Source organism: Sminthopsis crassicaudata, chromosome 5 (genome assembly GCF_048593235.1).
Source record: "Sminthopsis crassicaudata isolate SCR6 chromosome 5, ASM4859323v1, whole genome shotgun sequence".
Lineage (NCBI taxonomy): Eukaryota > Metazoa > Chordata > Mammalia > Dasyuromorphia > Dasyuridae > Sminthopsis > Sminthopsis crassicaudata.
Window position 1 is genome coordinate 268,821,311 of NC_133621.1, and position 18,036 is coordinate 268,839,346.

Here is an 18,036-nt window from a genome sequence, read left to right on the forward strand (position 1 = left end):
ATCATCCCATAATTCAGATAATAGGACTTTTTTTTTCCTTTCCCATAGAAAACAATGATGAGCAGAGGTGAATTAGAGTGTACATTAAATGAACAATTTAAATAGGACTTGAAAATTCAACTGGAAGCCAAGCTGTAGGAAGCTTAAAGTAAGTCTGCACACATAATTCTGTTTGACAATTGTTTAAATTAACAATTTCACATTTTCATGAAGAAGGTTCAATCAAACTGTGTTTGTGTGTGGGGGGGGGAGGTTTCCAAGGCAGATCTTTTCCAGTGGCTTCTCTTTCTCATATGCCAACTCTTTCTTTTGCTGCAACCTGCTGCTACCACTACAACTGACCACTTCAGTAAACCCTATAGTCACAATTTCAGTGGCCTTTTATAGCCTCATTATCTTTTGAAATTTACAAGATCACCTGGGCTCATTCATCTTGTGGTTTTGACTCAGTCCCCTGTTATGGGCCAGAGCTTGAAACAAGGTACTAAGTGGAATTACAAGGTAGAATGGAGAAGACAATGGTTCAATCTAGTTTAGCATTGATTTAATCCTACAACAAATAATGTTCTCCTAGTGATATCATGATTGGTTTTTACTCAGTGTGGAATGTATATGCAGAAGCTCTCAGGGCCAGAAGAGACAAGCACACTAGAAGAGGTAGGAGGCTGAGACAGATTCATTCCATTGTCCACCTTTATCATGGCTGAAGCACAAATCTTTGGATTTGGGGAGATTCAGAAGCCAGAGAAGGCAAGCGGGAGCTCAAGTTCTAGGAACCAAAGAGAGAGCTAGGCCTCCAGAAATCTAGCTGAGCCCCAAGTGAAGGAGACAAAATTTTGAAAGAGACAATAAAGGATTTGGATTTTAAGCCCTGCTACTCATGTGGTGATTACTGAACTGAAACCAAGGCTGCTCCCAGAGACCCCAAGGAAACCTCAACAGAAAACATTACATTTTAGAGACCATATTACATTTTGGCACCTAAACGTGGGACCAAGGACCTTCATCTTTGAACCCAAAATTAGAGTGAGTACAAGAAGGAAACTTTATTAAGGGCTAAACTAGTACTTCAGCTGAAATGGGACAGATGCTTAGAAAACAGCCTTCTTTTGCAATAAAGGTAAAATGTGTAGTGAGCATTGTCAGATTTATGAAAAGCCAATGTTTGAGAGTAACTTGGGAGCAGATCAATGAATTTTTAGAAACAGTACAGTACACATATCCTTGGTTCTCGATGGAAAAAAAAATTGAATCCAAATGAGTTGAAATTAGCAGGAGAGCAATTATCTGAATACTACAATGATAATGGAATTGACTCAATATCCAAAGAAACACTTGATACATAGCATTTAATACAATTGGCTTTAAGAAATAAGTATTAGGGTAAGAAAAAAGAGTAAAGAGCAAGGGAGGGAGGATCAAGAAAAACTAGGTGAAAAGCATGAAGAATTAGATAAGAATGGAGTTAAGTTCAATTCTTAGTGTGGTAGTTCACAACAAGAGAAATTAGGGTATTTCCCAACCCCTGACCTACTTCCCTCAACATTTTATGGGTAGAGGGAGAAGAAGAAGGGAAAGGGACAGTAACACATTCAGCATCACCTATGAAGCAGCCTATGACAAGATTACAAAAGGGACTGGTTAAGGCAAACAAAGGACAGGATATATCTATCTGATTTAATAAATGGATACCTGTGATTGAAGTGCTTGACTCTTAGGTCAACAGTGGAGAAGATACACTGCTTTTGACCTGGGAAAAAAAAAAAAAATTTGAAAAAGGATTGCACACTTCATGGGGCTATATCATCTTATATTAAGATGTTACTAGACAATCTGGCTTATGAAATCTTAACCCCTAGTGATTGGAAATCCATAACAAGGACATCTTTAGAAGCTGGACAAAACTTGTGGCTTTCTGAATATAATGAATTATGCAGGACACAAACCCACCACAAACAGAAAACTGAAGTTAATGTACAGATCACCTTTGACCAACTAGCAGGTGAAGGTCATTATGCAGACAATTCAACACAGACTAACTATCTCATAGCAGCTTATGAACAAATTGCTACTGCTGTAATAAAAGCTTGGGGCACCCTCCCAAGAAAAGATCGAGGGGAAGCCTTCATAAAAATAGAGCAAGGTTCCAATGATTTTTTTGCTGATTTTGTGGGACGTTTGCAAACAGCTGTCACAAGAACCATTGGAGAAAATGCAGCTACAGGAATGATGAGAAGACAGCTGGCTAAGTAAAATGCTAATGAGGATTGCAGAAGGATTATATGGGAACTACACAAAGATGCTCCTTTAGAGGATATCATAAGACACTGTGCCACAGTAGGCACAAAATGCTTATTGTACTCAGACTATGATGAACATGGGAAGACGGGATCCCTCTTGACAAGGGACTTCCAGACATACTCTCTGATGTTTTCAATGTGGGAAAGTTGGACATCTGAGAGCTCAATGTAGGTATAGAGATAGAGTGAGAAGATAGAGTGACACAAAACCTAAAATACTATGTCCAAAATGCAAATGAGGTTTCCACTGGGACTCAGAATGTAGATTGACACAGGGAAATGAGAGGCAGGGCCCAGCTCCAAGACATCAAATAAAAAACAGATGGGACATGATGGCAGCCAAGGTTACACCTTTAGAAGTTCAGGATTCTGATGTGATGAATCAGAAAAAAAATCAGATGGGAGAAAGGGATTATAATTGGAGAGAATACAGGCTTTTTTTTAACCCAAAAGAAGGGCAGTGTCCAGTGCGATCAGCTCCAATGTCATTGCCAGGTGTTGAGGAGAAATTTAGCAAGTGGTAAATAGAAGGGACTAGATAGGTTAACTGCTTGGGGAAGAAAGTTTGCTTGTATTTCTACAGATGGAGAAAGAATCAGATGGGTGCCAATGAGCCATATCCTCCTTGTCCATCAGACAGAGACAGAAAAAGGGGAAAAAAATCTCAAAACAACGGAGAAGAACTAAAAGCAGTCAGGGAAGGTGTGATCACCTCCTTTTTTGGTTCTCCTTGAACACCACCTTGAGAAGTCAGGGAGCTCATGACCACCTATGTTCTAAAAACAAAAGAAAATGGGAGATGTTATGGGCCAGAACTTGAAACAAGGTACTAAGTGGAATTAAGGAGACAATGGTCAAATCTAATTTAACATTGATTTAATCCTGCAACAAGTAATGGTTTCCTAGTGATAAAATGATGGTTTGTACTCAGCTGATAAAGCATATAAAGTACTGTGTAAACCTTAAGGTATGAAGTATGTGAGAGCTATTAGTGTCACCAAGAGAAATTATTTGTCCATTTACATCTGCATTCATTAAAAGTTTATGAAAATGTTTTTCAAATTCCACAAATTTCATACTAGGTTTCAGCCTAGTATGTCATTGTAATGCTTGAAAAACTGAGCAAGATAGAGATTAGAGAACAATTTAACAATTTATTTAATAGAGAGATTTCCTGGGACCAAATGGATCATGGTTGGTCCCAGGGCTGACTGAGACTCTCTTCTCAAAGAATGTGTCCCTGAATGTGGGATATAAGATGGTTTTATAGGGTTACAAGACCTGTGACATAATGGGGGAGGTCCCTGGATGGGTACATTCATCCCATCAAACATTAAGTTGGAATGCTTATAACCTGAGCAGAGTAACTAAATAAGACAAGTAGGGAAACTGGGTCAGGACATCAAAAAAGAACTGTGCCACAAAGAACATGACCTGTAAGTCATGACATTTTAATTAATGATTTGCCTCTATATTTGAATATCCATATACTAGATTTACCTGTTTATCAGATCATATACATTGATCTTCTCCCCAATAAGTAGTATCTGTATTTTCAAATAATTATATAATTCATGACCACTTTTCTGTCCACAATGTATAGATAGTATAATATGTATATGATAATGGAGTCTGTTACTTGTTCAGGGGCCTTTAAACAAGCCAAACCATTGTCCAAATCTGTTGAAAGTATATCGTAGTGCTAAATGTTAGGCATTTTATCCATCACATGCAATTTAGAGACAGTATTGAAGTTCTACAGGATATCAGGTAAGGCACAAACAATGGAGACTATGCCTTAAATAGATATTGTTGGAGCCATCTCACAAGTATAACCTAGATGTTGACCACAGGATTTACAAACTGGATCACAAGTAATCCCTACGGAGACCAAAAGACCTACAGGCAGAATTGATATTTTGGTTTGTTGGAAAGAACGACTAGAAGGAAAAGCAAGGGAGGGGAGGGGAGGGAATGCAGGACTAGAGGGAGGGAAAGAGGGACTAGGAGAAGGAAAAGAGAAGAAAGGAGGAGGGGGAAGGGAAGGGGAAGAAGAAAAGGGAAAGAGAAAAACGAAGAAGGGAGGGGGGAAAGGGGAGACAAGGGAATGGAGATGAAGAGGGAGGAAGAGAAGACAAGATGACAAGGAGAACTATCAGCAGCAGCAGCAGGAGCAGCATGTATCATTTCTGTATTTTTAGGTTCAGTTAATCTGGAGCTGAAAGAAATCAGTATGAGCCGATGTGCACAGGATACATTTCACATCATTAATGGAACATAGGCACAGGGAAAAGCAGGAGAGGGCAAAAAAACAAGACTAGCAAGAGCATGACCTGCATTGTTTCCTTTTGAAGAAATTTTCTTACGTTTGGGACGTTGAACCCAAGTCAGTAAAACAAAATACTGGGACCTTCTACCCACATTATAGCAGACCTCATCAAAATCCCTCCAAGTGACTTAAACTTCCATAAAAACACAATACTCGGAGGCAATCTCATTAGCCCACACCTGAATGGGGCTTTTATCGTCTATATAGCCTTAGGGTATGTTTAAATCTTTATGTTTATATTTAAACTAGAAGGGGTATCTCTTTCCATTGCATAGAAAGTGTTGAAATCCTTCCCTTCTCCCTCCTTTAATAAGAGCACCAATAAGGAAAATTAAATTCTGTAGGGATGGTCTTGAACCGAGGGCTACATGGTTGACACCAGATGTGTGGCTGTCTGTCCGGTACAAATGCTTCCCCGACACACTTACGGGGTAGGAAGAATCAGAAGAGGCACTGGACTGTATTTGTCCATCTGGGCCCCGAGGGTCGCTTCCTTCAGTTTCACAGAATTGTTAAAAGGACTGCAAGAACCTTGGGAGATTATCGAGTAGAAGATCATTTTACAGAAGAAACCAGGCTCCGAGAGGAAGTGCTTTGCTCATTACAAAAGTAAATAAAACAGGTCTCGAGATTTGAACGCAAGAGCTCCAGGTCTCACCCATCCTCGTGCCCTCGAGCTTTGGACTCCTCGAGCTGAGAGCTAACGGATTTGGCATCCGTGCGCTCACCAGTGCGTGCCTTGACCCTTTATTGCATCCTCGTGAACCTCGGACCTGATAAAGGCATCACTTTCCCTCCGGCCATTGCCAGGATTGCTATCAGCTCTAGTGCTGAATCGGTTATTAACTGTTGCGAGTTCACAGATCCCCAAATCTCGAGTCTCGAGTTATTGACATTTCCCCTTTTAATTCTCCCTTTGTTTCCACTTTCATTTTCCCTTTATTTCCCCTTTTAATTCCCCTTTGTTTCCATTTTAATTTTCCCTTAAATACCCCCATTGAATTCCCCCTTTAATACCCCCTTTTAATTCCCCTTCTGAGTAGGCTGAGGGGCTCGAACGAGGACTCCTCAGCCTAAAGCCTGTCTCCGCAATGAAGATTTTCAATTTCTGCAAGAAGAAGGGGCAATTTCCATCTCGCCCCTTCAAGCTTTCGAGTTCCTTTGGGGTCCAAACACCCTACCCCACCGAAGGATACCTGATCCGGAGCAAGGACCTCAGAAAGATCCACAAAGCTGCCTTGCGTGGAGATGTGGCGAAGGTGCAGCAGCTACTGCTGCTGGGAAAAAACGATGTGAATGATCTGGATAAAGTGAAGCGGTAAGAGCAAAGGTTGGGTTAGAAGGAGAGAAGGGAAAGCCCAAACCCTAGGTAAGACATCCCTGCACAGGAGTAGATGAAGTGCATCCCAATTAACCATCGGGAAATCAAACCACTTCAGCACCTAGGACAGGGTCAGGATAGCAAGTCCCCAAAGCGGGCTTCACTTCCCCTTCCTACCTAGCCACTTTTAATGAATTGGAAACTCCATTTGTCATTTCGTCAGGCCAACATATTCTTGATCAGTAGCAACGTGGAAGCAAATACTATTCCCATCTGCTGAATTGTTTACAGGTCTAAAACGATTTTGTCAGGCTATACTTAAGAATATTGGGGGATTTTCTTGGGAAACTTAATGGAATGTTTTGCCATTTCCTTCAACCCCCTTTTGAGGGATAGGAAATTGAGGCAAACAAGGTCAAATAACCTCAGGGTCACAAAACTTTACTTATCTAACATCACATTTGACCTCAAGAAGAGTTTTCCTGACACCAAGTCCAGAACTCTTGTTCATTGTGCCACTTAGCTGCCCTGGGCTGGTGAAATATGGACACGATCTATGAAGAATGAAAGATTCAAGGCAGAAAATTAATTGTGCTTTTATTAAGACCTGTGTTTTATATAGATCTATAGATCTATAGATATAGATCTATAGATATAGATATAAATATATATAGATAGATAGATAGATAGATAGATATAGATATAGATATATATATAGATATAGATACAAAGGAATAGTGCAGTAGGGATTGACCTTATGCTAAGAGGTTAATCAAGAAAGGGACTTAAGCAAAGAAGCCTAAGAATCTGATACTTGGGAAGAGAACCAGGAGAAAGCAGTGTTACACAATTTAGAAGGGAATATTAAGGAGAAAATGAATGCACTTTCAAAGACACCAGAGGTTACTAAAATGAGAATAAAGAAAAAGATTTGTTAATTAAGAGATAGATTCATTAGATTCAGTGAAGAATTTAGAAAAAAACCCTTAATTTTCTGACATTCAATTACAAAAGACAGGAGAAATGGGGGATGATAGTAGGCATCAGTTGATCAAGTGTAGTTACTTTGGGGAAGGGGGGAGAAGACAAGGGGATTTTTGTAGGCAAGCAGGGAAATATCCAGGATGCAATGAAAGATTGAAGATAAGTGACAAGAGGAATGGTAAGTATTATAGAATGGTATCGCTTGTATACAAAGAGGCATTTTTATTGGCAAGGAAAAAGACTACCTCTTTATATGAGATAGGTAAATGAAAAATAATGGTAGAAGATATTTAGATGAGTTAGGTGAGAAAGAGGGTGAAAGAGGGAGATCTCAGGAAATGGTCTCAATTTTTTTCCCCAGTAAAATATGAGTAGGTTTTTTTTTTTAATTAGCTGAAAAGGTGAACAGAGTATACTATGGGAGGTTTGAAAAGGGATGAAAAGATTTGGAAGAGCTGCTTTTTTGTCATAATTTTCTGGCAGTCCAGTTCTTATATTTTCTCTTCTTTATTTTCTCTATAGATCTATTGCTTTTTTATGAGTTGTTTCACAATCTGTTCTATTTTCTTATTTTTAAAAATCTGTTTTCTTATTTTTTGGTTATGGTAACCAATTGGTTACCATTGGTTTTGGTAACCAATATGGTAAGTGCCAAGGTGCAAGGGGTCAGCAAATTGCCTGAGGAAAGGTGATTTAGCACAGGTCAGAAACGGAGCAAATTTCTAATGCAATCTGTAATGAAATGTAAATCTACCTCTTGAATATATTCCACCCCACCCCATCCATCCCTGGCAATTTTGTCTACCATACCAGCAATGAGAGTTAATGCATATTTTGTATTTCTTTAGGGGACAGTAGTACCCATTTATTTTTGGAAATTATTTATAATTTAGGCATAAGAATAATAATACATATTACATTAAAACTATCCTAAAATGGTAAAATTTTGATTGTTGTAGTACATTATCAAACAATCATATTACTCCCTCATTTTTGTAGAACACCTCTTCACCTGGCTTGTGCCAATGGACATCCAGATGTTGTATCTCTCCTAGTAGAGAAAAATTGCAAACTAAATTTGTTGGACAATGACAGTCGAACACCGTTAATAAAGGTATGTATTAGTTAACCATGATGGTCAATGAAATGCATGTTGATTTCTTTCTGTGATTAAGAAAATTAAAAGTTAGTAAATAAGTTAGTAGCTTTTGCTAACTTCTTTAAATATCCCTAATGATGCTTGAATATACTAAATTTTATATTGCTTTGTTATTTCTTTGTGTATGTTATATCTACAGGCAATAGAATGTCAGCAGAAGGAGTGTGCAACAATCTTGCTTGAACATGGTGCAGACCCTAATCTTGGGGATGGCAACAACAACACTGCACTTCACTATGTTGTCCTAGGTCATAATGAATTCATAGCAAAAAAACTACTTCAATACCCGACTGATATTGAAGCAAAAAATAAGGTAGAAGCTAACCTCTTGTATAACAAAGCAGATTTTAAACGATTTGTTCCTACTAGGTATCACTACACAGAGACAAAATTTTCACAGGAACAAATTCTTAAGTACATGTTGTTTTGTTTGTTTGTTTTGTTGTGTTTTGTTTTTTTGTTTTGTTTTGTTTTGTTCTTTTGATCCTAAGGACTACACATTTAAAGTCATTTTCTTTCTAGGAAAGTTGGTAAGAGAGGGAAAATACTAGGCAAATGGCTTTCTTCCAGATTTAACCCTCTTAAGGCAAAATTTTAAAACATTTGTTTTGTTTGTTGTTGTTGTGGTTGTGATTGTTTTGAATTTATAAATTCAGGAGGAATGGTAAAGATAACTAGTCAACTTTAAACCCAACCAGGATATAGCTTTCTTTTAGTAGAGGTCTGTGGAAATAAGTTTGGCTTCATTTGGACAATAATTGATTATGAAATGAAAGTGACATAGAGAAGATCTAATCCAATTCCAATTGATCAATGATGGACAGAATCAGCTACACCCAGAGAAGAACACTGGGAAATGAGGGGAAACTGTTTGCATGTTTTGTTTTTCCCAGGTTATTTTTACCTTCAGAATCCAATTCTTCCTTTGCAACAACAACAACAACAACAAAAATTCAGTTCTGCACATATATATTGTATCTCAGTTATACTGTAACATATTTAATATGTATGGGAATGCCTGCAATCTAGGGGAGGGGTGGAGGGAAGATAGGCAAAATTCAGAACAGAAGGGAATACAAGGGATAATGTTGTAAAAAAAATTACCTATGCATATGTACTGTCAAAAATATAATAATTACAAAATTAATTTTAAAAAAAAGAAATGAAAGTGACAAGAATGGGAGACACTCATGGCATAATATGAAATGGTCTCAACAAATTCTGAATTTCTGTCTTTTAAAATATTGTTACATATTATAAACTAGAAGGAATCCCAGTGATCTCTAGTTTCATTTTACAGGTAAAGAAACTTAGGACCCAGAGAGGTGAAATCATTTGCTTTATGGTCACATAGGAATTAATTAATAAAGGATTTGTGCTCTGGTCTTCTAACGCTGGTGTTCCATTAACGTGTCATTAGCAAATTCACAAGATGTTTACAAAATGTTATAAGCTGAATTGAATTAAATATAGAATTCTTGCTTAATATAAAGATATCTTTATTTTGACTTTGCAGGAAGGCCTCACACCACTTTTGCTGGCAATTTCAAGAAATAACATCAACATGGCAGACTTGCTCTTAGAGAATGGAGCAAATGCAAATGCCTTAGATAATGCTAAAAGGTACAGTAACTAAAACTTAAAATTGAAAAAAATTAACATCTCTAAAAGAATAAGATTAAGTCATGGAATTTACATCATGGAATGCTTAGTAAACAATAGTGATTGAAATTGAATATCATTGCAAAGAGGTGAAAAATGTCAACAAACACTGCCTATGAAAAGAAAAAAACTCTTATTTATGATTCTGCAAGAGAGAAAACACTTCCTATAGGCATACTAAGCATTTGTTTATTGGTGATTACTATTTGCAGTTTTCTTTATTGATTTGTAATTATTTAAGATTGTCCCACAAAAGTTTTGTACTCTCATTCAATTGATTTTCTTTATGAAATAATCTTAATGTCACTCATGAGGATCATAACATATATTTCATGTTATTACTTGTTTCACTTTCCCTTAGGAATATGCACATTGACAAATGCAAATAAATAAAAGCATGATAATTCTATGAAATCCTTTGAATGGACCCTTGATCTTTAATCAAGAATGTGAATTCTTATGACACTTTCTTCTTTTAATCCTTCTATCCAATCTGCTCCTACAGAACTTTTATTGTTCTTCATAAAGAATCCAGGAAACATAGTGAATTATTCTCTTGGTTTTTTTAATACTTGAGGACCAGTGCAAATTTTTATTTTCAATGCAAGATTAGTCCACCTCTCTTTCTGTTCATTCATGTCTTTGACATCACTTACTACATCAAAGTCATTATTGCCTACATCTATTTATATTCACCACATATATGTCCATGGATCCTTGGAATTATCTATAATTTTCATTCTTTTGAGATCATGTGTTTGGGTCTGGGATTTTAAAAACTTTACTATAGCCAAATATAATTCCTGAAAGAATAGTAGTGCTTATGAAATGTGGCAATGTGATTATTAGAAGTGCTGTGAAGTTTCTCAAATGACATCCAATTGTCTCTCCCTTCCCCAACAATTTTGAGACCAGTGCATTGTTGTTGTTCAGTGCCCATGCAGGCTTTGATGTGTGCATGTATATCTGTACATAGAAACACATCTACAAAACTATAGACAAACCAACTAGATGGGGCTGCCCATTAAACTACACAGAATCTGGAAATACTTACTTTTATCTACTTTAACCAATCTCTTTTTACTGAATGTGGGACTTTTTCATGTTCCAAGACTTGATGCAGTCAGCAAAATGTCATCTCCAACTAGGAGTATTTGGAAATCATTTCCATCATATACAACCTATTCTATTTGGACTCTGTCCAGAGCATCCTAAACAGCACTGGCAAACACCTTAGGTGAGCATATACTTCATTATTTACATCTAGCTTATTGGAAAAAAAGTATCTCTTTGGTGGAATGTGTCATGGGATCTTGTTTGATCTTAGCATATGCATGAAAGAAAAATTTTTGATATCACCAAAAACAAAGCAAAACCCAACTACAACCACCCACTCCCAAACACAAAACTGATATCATCCTAACAAACAAAAATGATTGGTTACCATTGTTGGAATAATTTCAGAATTAGATGGTTATGGACATTCAGATCATAGACTGGCCAGTGTTAAGATAAAAATTAATGCAAATGAGGAGAAAGCCTAAATATGAAAGGGATATAATAGCTATAACCTGCTGTTTTTAAACAAGCTATCAAACCCTCCAAAATGGGAACTTCCGTCAATACTAAATCATTATCTCAAAGAGGAAGCCAAAATAGCCCAGAACCTGCATCAGTTGGGATATATCATCTCTGCAATAAAGAGAGATGTTAGCACTAAAATTAGCTCAAGCTTAGAACAACACAATTTATTTAAAAAAAAATTGAAGTTAGAAGATGAAGACAGGTATTGCTTTGCAAAAAAATGAAAAGCCATTAAGGAGAGAATAAGCCTTTAGGCTGTTTTGCATGAAGACTAGCCAGATCATTCTGAAAGAATTTGTCTACAAACCTGGAAGAATGACAATGAATAAATATGAAATTGAACAGAATCATCAATATTTCTATTTTCATTATGACCAATAGTGGGACATTTGAACCCATTCAGTTCAGTATCTAAAATTCTCTGTGAGGCAAGATAAATTCAAAATTCTGCAGGAAGAGTGGCAAGACCTGAACTAGATGCCTATAAAAAAAAAGTCCATGAGAGAAAAAGCCCCCTCCCAAAAGTGCAAGAGATATTTCAGAATAATTTTTAAAGCATTTGAAAGAAAGAAAAATTCTAAAAGAGTAAAAAAGATCACTTCCCAGTGAAAGAAATATTACAAATATTGAATAGTAATAGATTGGATTTTCATTGAGCTGAAATTGAAAAAAATGTTGATAATTTCTTTCTGAACTTTTACTCTGAATGTATTAATTTTATTTTTAATAACATTTGATGTTTTACCAATTACATGTCAAGATAATTTGAGCATTCACTTTTCTGAGATTTTGAGTTTCTAAATCTCTTCCATCCTTTCAATTTGATGTAGGGGAGAGAAGTGCTTTTATCTTGGAAAACTCATTTTCACATTAATCACATTAGTTTTTTTTTTAGGTTTTAGGTTTTTTTTAGGTAATTTTTTACAACATTATCCCTTGCACTTACTACTGTTCAGATTTCTTCCCTTCCTCCCCCAACCCCCTCCCCCAGATGGCAGGCAGTCTTATACATGTTAAATATATTACAATATATTCTAGATACAATATATGTGTGTAGAACCAAATTTCTTGTTACACAGGAAGAAATGGATTCAGAAGGTAGAAATAACAGTTTACACTCATTTCAAAGTGTTCCTTTTCTGGATGTAGCTGAATCTGTCCATCATTGATCAATTGGAATTGGATTAGCTCTTCTCTATGTTGAAGATATCCACTTTCATCAGAATACATCCTCATACAGTATTGTTGTTGAAGTGTATAATGATCTCCTGGTTCTGCGTGTTTCACTTAGCATCAGTTGATGTAAGTCTCTCCAAGCCTCTCTGTATTTCTCCTCTTGGTCATTTCTTACAGAACAATAATATTCCATAACATTCATATACCAAAATTTACCCAACCATTCTCCAATTGATGGACATCCATTCATTTTCCAGCTTCTAGCCACTCTGAAAAGGGCTGCCACAAACATTTTGGCACATACAGGTCCCTTTCCCTTCGTTAGTATTTCCTTGGGATATAAGCCCAGTAGTAGTATGGCTGGGTCAAAGGGTATGTACATTTCGATAACTTTTTGGGCATAATTGCAGATTGCTCTCCAGAATGGTTGGCTTCTTTCACAACTCCACCAACAATGCATCAGTGTCCCAGTTTTCCCACAGCCCCTCCAACATTCATCATTATTTGTTGCTGTCATCTGAGCCAATCTGACAGGTGTGTAATGATATCTCATAGTTGTCTTAATTTGCATTTCTCTGATCAATAGTGATTTGGAACACTCTTTCATATAAGTAGAAATAGTTTCAATTTCATCATCTGAAATTTGCCTGTTCATATCCTTTGACCATTTTTCAATTGGAGAATGGCTTGATTTCTTATAAATTAAAGTCAATTCTCTGTATATTTTGGAGATGAGGCCTTTATCAGAACCTTTAACTATAAAAATGTTTTCCCAATTTGTTACTTCCCTTCTAATCTTGTTTGCATTAGTTTTGTTTGTGAAGAAACTTTTTAATTTGGTGTAATCAAAATTTTCTATTTTGTGATCAATAATGGTCTCTAGTTCTCCCTTGGACACAAACTCCTTCCTCCTCCACAAGTCTGAGAGGTAAACCATCCTATGATCCTCCAATTTATTTATGATTTTGTTCGTTATGCCTAAATCTTGGACCCATTTTGATCTAATCGTAGTATGTGGTGTTAAATGTGGGTCCATGCCTAGTTTCTGCCATACTAATTTCCAGTTTTCCCTGCAGTTTTTGTCAAATAATGAATTCTTATACCAAAATTTGGGATCTTAGTGTTTGTCAAACACTAGATTGCTATTTTTATTCACTATCTTGCACTGTGAACCTAACCTATGCCACTGATCAACTAGTCTATTTCTTAGCCAATACCAAATGGTTTTGGTGACTGTTGCTATATAATACAGTTCTAGATCAGGTACAGCTAGACCACCTTCACTTAATTTTTTTTTCATTACTTCCCTTGAAATTCTCGACCTTTTGTTGTTCCATATAAATTCTGTTGTTATTTTTTCTAGGTTATTGAAATAGTTTCTTGGAAGTCTGATTGGTATAGCACTAAATAAATAGATTAGTTTAGGGAGTATTGTCATTTTAATTATATTCGCTCGGCCTATCCAAGAGCACCGAATGTCTTTCCAATTATTTAAATCTGACTTTATTTGTGTGGCAAGTGTTTTGTAATTTTGCTCATATAATTCCTGACTCTCCTTTGGTAGATATATTCCCAAATATTTCATACTATCGACCGTTATTTTGAATGGAATTTCTCTTTGTATCTCTTGCTGTTGCATTTTGTCAGTGATATATAAAAATGCCGAGGATTTATGTGGATTTATTTTGTATTCTGCCACTTTGCTAAAATTCTGACTTATTTCTAATAGCTTTTTAGCAGAGTCTTTGGGGTTCTCTAAGTATACCATCACGTCATCTGCGAAAAGTGATAATTTGATTTCCACATTTCCTACTCTAATTCCTTGAATCTCTTTCTCGGCTCTTATTGCCGAGGCTAGAGTTTCTAGTACTATATTGAAAAGTAATGGTGATACTGGGCAACCTTGTTTCACTCCTGATCTTATAGGGAAAGGTTCTAGTTTATCGCCATTACATATGATGTTTACTGAAGGTTTTAAATATATGCTCCTTATTATTTCAAGGAATAGTCCATTTATTCCTAGACTCTCAAGCGTTTTTAATAGGAATGGATGTTGGATTTTATCAAATGCTTTTTCTGCATCTATTGAGATGATCATATGGTTTTTATTAATGTGATTATTAATATGGTCAATTATACTAATAGTTTTCCTAATATTATACCAGCCCTGCATTCCTGGTATAAATCCCACTTGGTCATAGTGTATTATCCTGGGGATGATTTTCTGAAGTCTATTTGCTAATATCTTATTTAAGATTTTAGCATCAATATTCACTAAGGAAATTGGTGTATAGTTTTCTTTCTCAGTTTTCAATCTACCTGGTTTAGGTATCAGTACCATGTCTGTGTCATAGAAGGAATTTGGTAGGACTCCTTCAATCCCTATTTCTTCAAATAGTTTACATAGCATTGGAGTTAGTTGTTCTTTAAGTGTTTGGTAGAATTCAGATCTAAATCCATCTGGTCCTGGGGACTTTTCTTAGGAAGTTGGTTAATAGCTTGGTCTATTTATTTTTCTGAGATGGGACTATTTAGACTACTTACTTCTTCCTCTGTTAATCTGGGCAAGCTGTATTTTTGAAGGTATTCTTCCATTTCATTGAATTTATCGAATTTATTGGCATAAAGTTGAGCAAAGTAGCTCCTAACTATTGTTCTAATTAACTCTTCATTAGTGGTGAGTTCACCCTTTTCACTTTCAAGACTAACAGTTTGCTTTTTCTCTTTCCTTTTTTTAATCAGGTTTACTAAGGGTTTGTCTATTTTGTTGCTTTTTTCATAGAACCAACTCTTAGTTTTATTAATTAATTCAATAGTTTTTTTTTTACTTTCAATTTTATTAATCTCACCTTTTATTTTTTGAATTTCAAGTTTTGTGTTTTTCTGGGGGGTTTTAATTTGTTCCTTTTCTAGCAATTTTAGTTGTAAGCCCAATTCGTTGACCCTCTCTTTCTCTATTTTATGCAAGTAGGCCTCTAGAGATATAAAACTTCCCCTTATTACTGCTTTGGCTGTATCCCACACATTTTGGTATAATATCTCATTATTGTCATTTTCTTGGGTGAAGTTATTAATGATGTCTATGATTTGCTGTTTTACCCAGTCATTCTTTAAGATTATTTAGTTTCCAATTATTTTTTGGTCTATTTTCCCCTGGCATTTTATTAAATGTAATTTTGATTGCATTGTGGTCTGAAAAGGATGCATTTACTATTTCTGCCTTACTGCATTTGCTTTTGAGGTTTTTATGCCCTAGTATATGATCATTTTTTGTATAGGTTCCATGAACTGCTGAGAAGGAAGTATACTCCTTTCTGTCTCCATTTAGCTTTCGCCAGAGACCTAACATATCAAACTTTTCTAGTATTCTATTTACCTTTTTGACTTCTTTCTTATTTATTTTGTGGTTTGATTTATCTAATTCTGAGAGTGCAAAGTTGAGATGTCCCACTATTTTAATTTTGCTATCTATTTCCTCTTGCAGCTCTCTTAATTTCTCTTTTAAGAATTTAGATGCTGCACCACTTGGTGCATATACGTTTAATATTGATACTGCTTCATTATTGATGCTGCCCTTTAGCAGGATATAATGCCATTCCTTATCTCTTTTAATTTGATCAATTTTTGTTTTTGCTTGATCTGACATGTGGATGGCTACCCCTGCTTTTTTGGTTTTGCCTGAAGCATAATAGATTCTGCTCCACCCTTTTACTTTTAGTTTGAATGTATCACCCTGTTTCAGGTGTGTTTCCTGTAAACAACATATAGTAGGATTCTGACTTTTAATCCAGTCTGCTAACAGCTTCCTCTTAATGAGGCAGTTTGCCCTGTTCACATTTATGGTTAGAAGGACTAATTCTATATTGCTTAGCATCCTATTAACCCCTGCTTATGCTTTTCCCCTTTCCTTGCCTCTTACCCCCCTACCAAGTATTTTTTTTTTTTTTTTATTTCTAATCATGAACAAATTTATTTTAAAACAGTTTTTGGTGTATATGTATGTGTATGTATATTATGTATATTACCATTCATTAAAGACAAAAGCAAATTTCCATACTAATTACATGGATACACTTGTTTATTTTTATATAATGAATTAAATCTTAGTGGGATATTTTATAGTTTTATTGATGCTAAATTTTTCGTGACTCAATTTAAGAAGCTTTGTCATAGACACTGAAATAATATCAATACTAAACATATATGCACCAAATGATATGGGGCCAAATTCTTTTTTTTTTTTTTAATTTTTTTAATTATATATATATATATACTTTTTTTATAATATTATCCCTTGTATTCATTTTTCCAAATTACCCCCCCTCCCTCTATTCCCTCCCCCCAATGACAGACAATCCCATACAATTTACATGTGTTACAATATAGTCTAGGTACAATACATGTGTGTGAATATCATTTTCTTGTTGCACAATAAACATTAGAATCCGAAGGTACATGCAACCTGGGCAGACAGATATTAGTGCTAACAATTTACATTCACTTCCCAGTGTTTCTTCTCTGGGTGTAGCTACCTCTGTCCATCATTGATCAACTGGAAGTGAGTTGGATCTTCTTTATGTTGAAGATTTCCACCTCCATCAGAATACATCCTCATACAGTATTGTTGTTGAAGTGTACAGTGATCTTCTGGTTCTGCTCATTTCACTCAGCATCAGTTGATTTAAGTCTCTCCAGGCCTCTCTGTATTCCTCCTGCTGGTCATTTCTTACAGAGCAATAATATTCCATAACCTTCATATACCACAATTTACCCAACCATTCTCCAACTGATGGGCATCCATTCATCTTCCAGTTTCTAGCTACAACAAAAAGAGCTGCCACAAACATTTTGGCACATATATGTCTCTTTCCGCTCTTTAGTATTTCTTTGGGATATAATTCCAGTAGTAGCTCTGCTGGGTCAAAGGGTATGCACAGTTTGATAACTTTTTGGGCATAATTCCAGATTGCTCTCCACTATGGCTGGATTCTTTCGCAACTCCACCAGCAATGTATTAGTGTCCCAATTTCCCCACATCCCCTCCAACATTTATCATTATTTGTTCCTGTCATCTTAGCCAATATGACAGGTGTGTAGTAGTATCTCAGAGTGGTCTTAATTTGCATTTCTCTGATCAGTAGTGATTTGGAACACTCTTTCATGTGAGTGGATATAGTTTCAATTTCTTCCTCTGTGAATTGTCTGTTCATATCCTTTGACCATTTATCAATTGGAGAATGGTTCGGTTTCTTATAAATTATGGTTAGTTCTCTATATATTTTGGAAATGAGACCTTTGTCAGAACCTTTGTTTTTAAAAATATTTTCCCAATTTGTTACTTCCCTTCTAATGTTGTTTGCATTAGTATTATTTGTACAGAAACTTTTTAGTTTGATGTAATCAAAATCTTCTATTTTGTGATCAATAATGATCTCTAGTTCTCCTCTGGTCATAAATTCCTTCCTCCTCCACAAGTCTGAGAGGTAGATTATCCTCTGTTCCTCTAATCTATTTATTATCT

At 35.9% G+C, this 18,036-nt stretch overlaps 1 protein-coding gene and 1 long non-coding RNA gene across 2 annotated transcripts in view; both read left to right on the forward strand.

Moving 5' to 3' along the window:
- The window catches only part of LOC141544628 (uncharacterized), a 35,648-nt gene extending 34,724 nt beyond the window's left edge, over window positions 1-924 (forward strand). Inside the window, exons 3-4 of the long non-coding RNA XR_012482715.1 lie at window positions 49-148; window positions 601-924. This is a non-coding gene — a long non-coding RNA (uncharacterized LOC141544628). The remainder of the gene's footprint in view (window positions 1-48; window positions 149-600) is intronic.
- Window positions 925-4,397: 3,473 nt separating this feature from the next.
- The window catches only part of LOC141544622 (uncharacterized), a 70,706-nt gene continuing 57,067 nt past the window's right edge, over window positions 4,398-18,036 (forward strand). Inside the window, exons 1-4 of the mRNA XM_074271014.1 lie at window positions 4,398-5,947; window positions 7,934-8,048; window positions 8,233-8,406; window positions 9,610-9,716. Coding sequence (XP_074127115.1) covers window positions 5,721-5,947; window positions 7,934-8,048; window positions 8,233-8,406; window positions 9,610-9,716 — 623 coding nt within the window. The 5' untranslated portion in view covers window positions 4,398-5,720. The remainder of the gene's footprint in view (window positions 5,948-7,933; window positions 8,049-8,232; window positions 8,407-9,609; window positions 9,717-18,036) is intronic.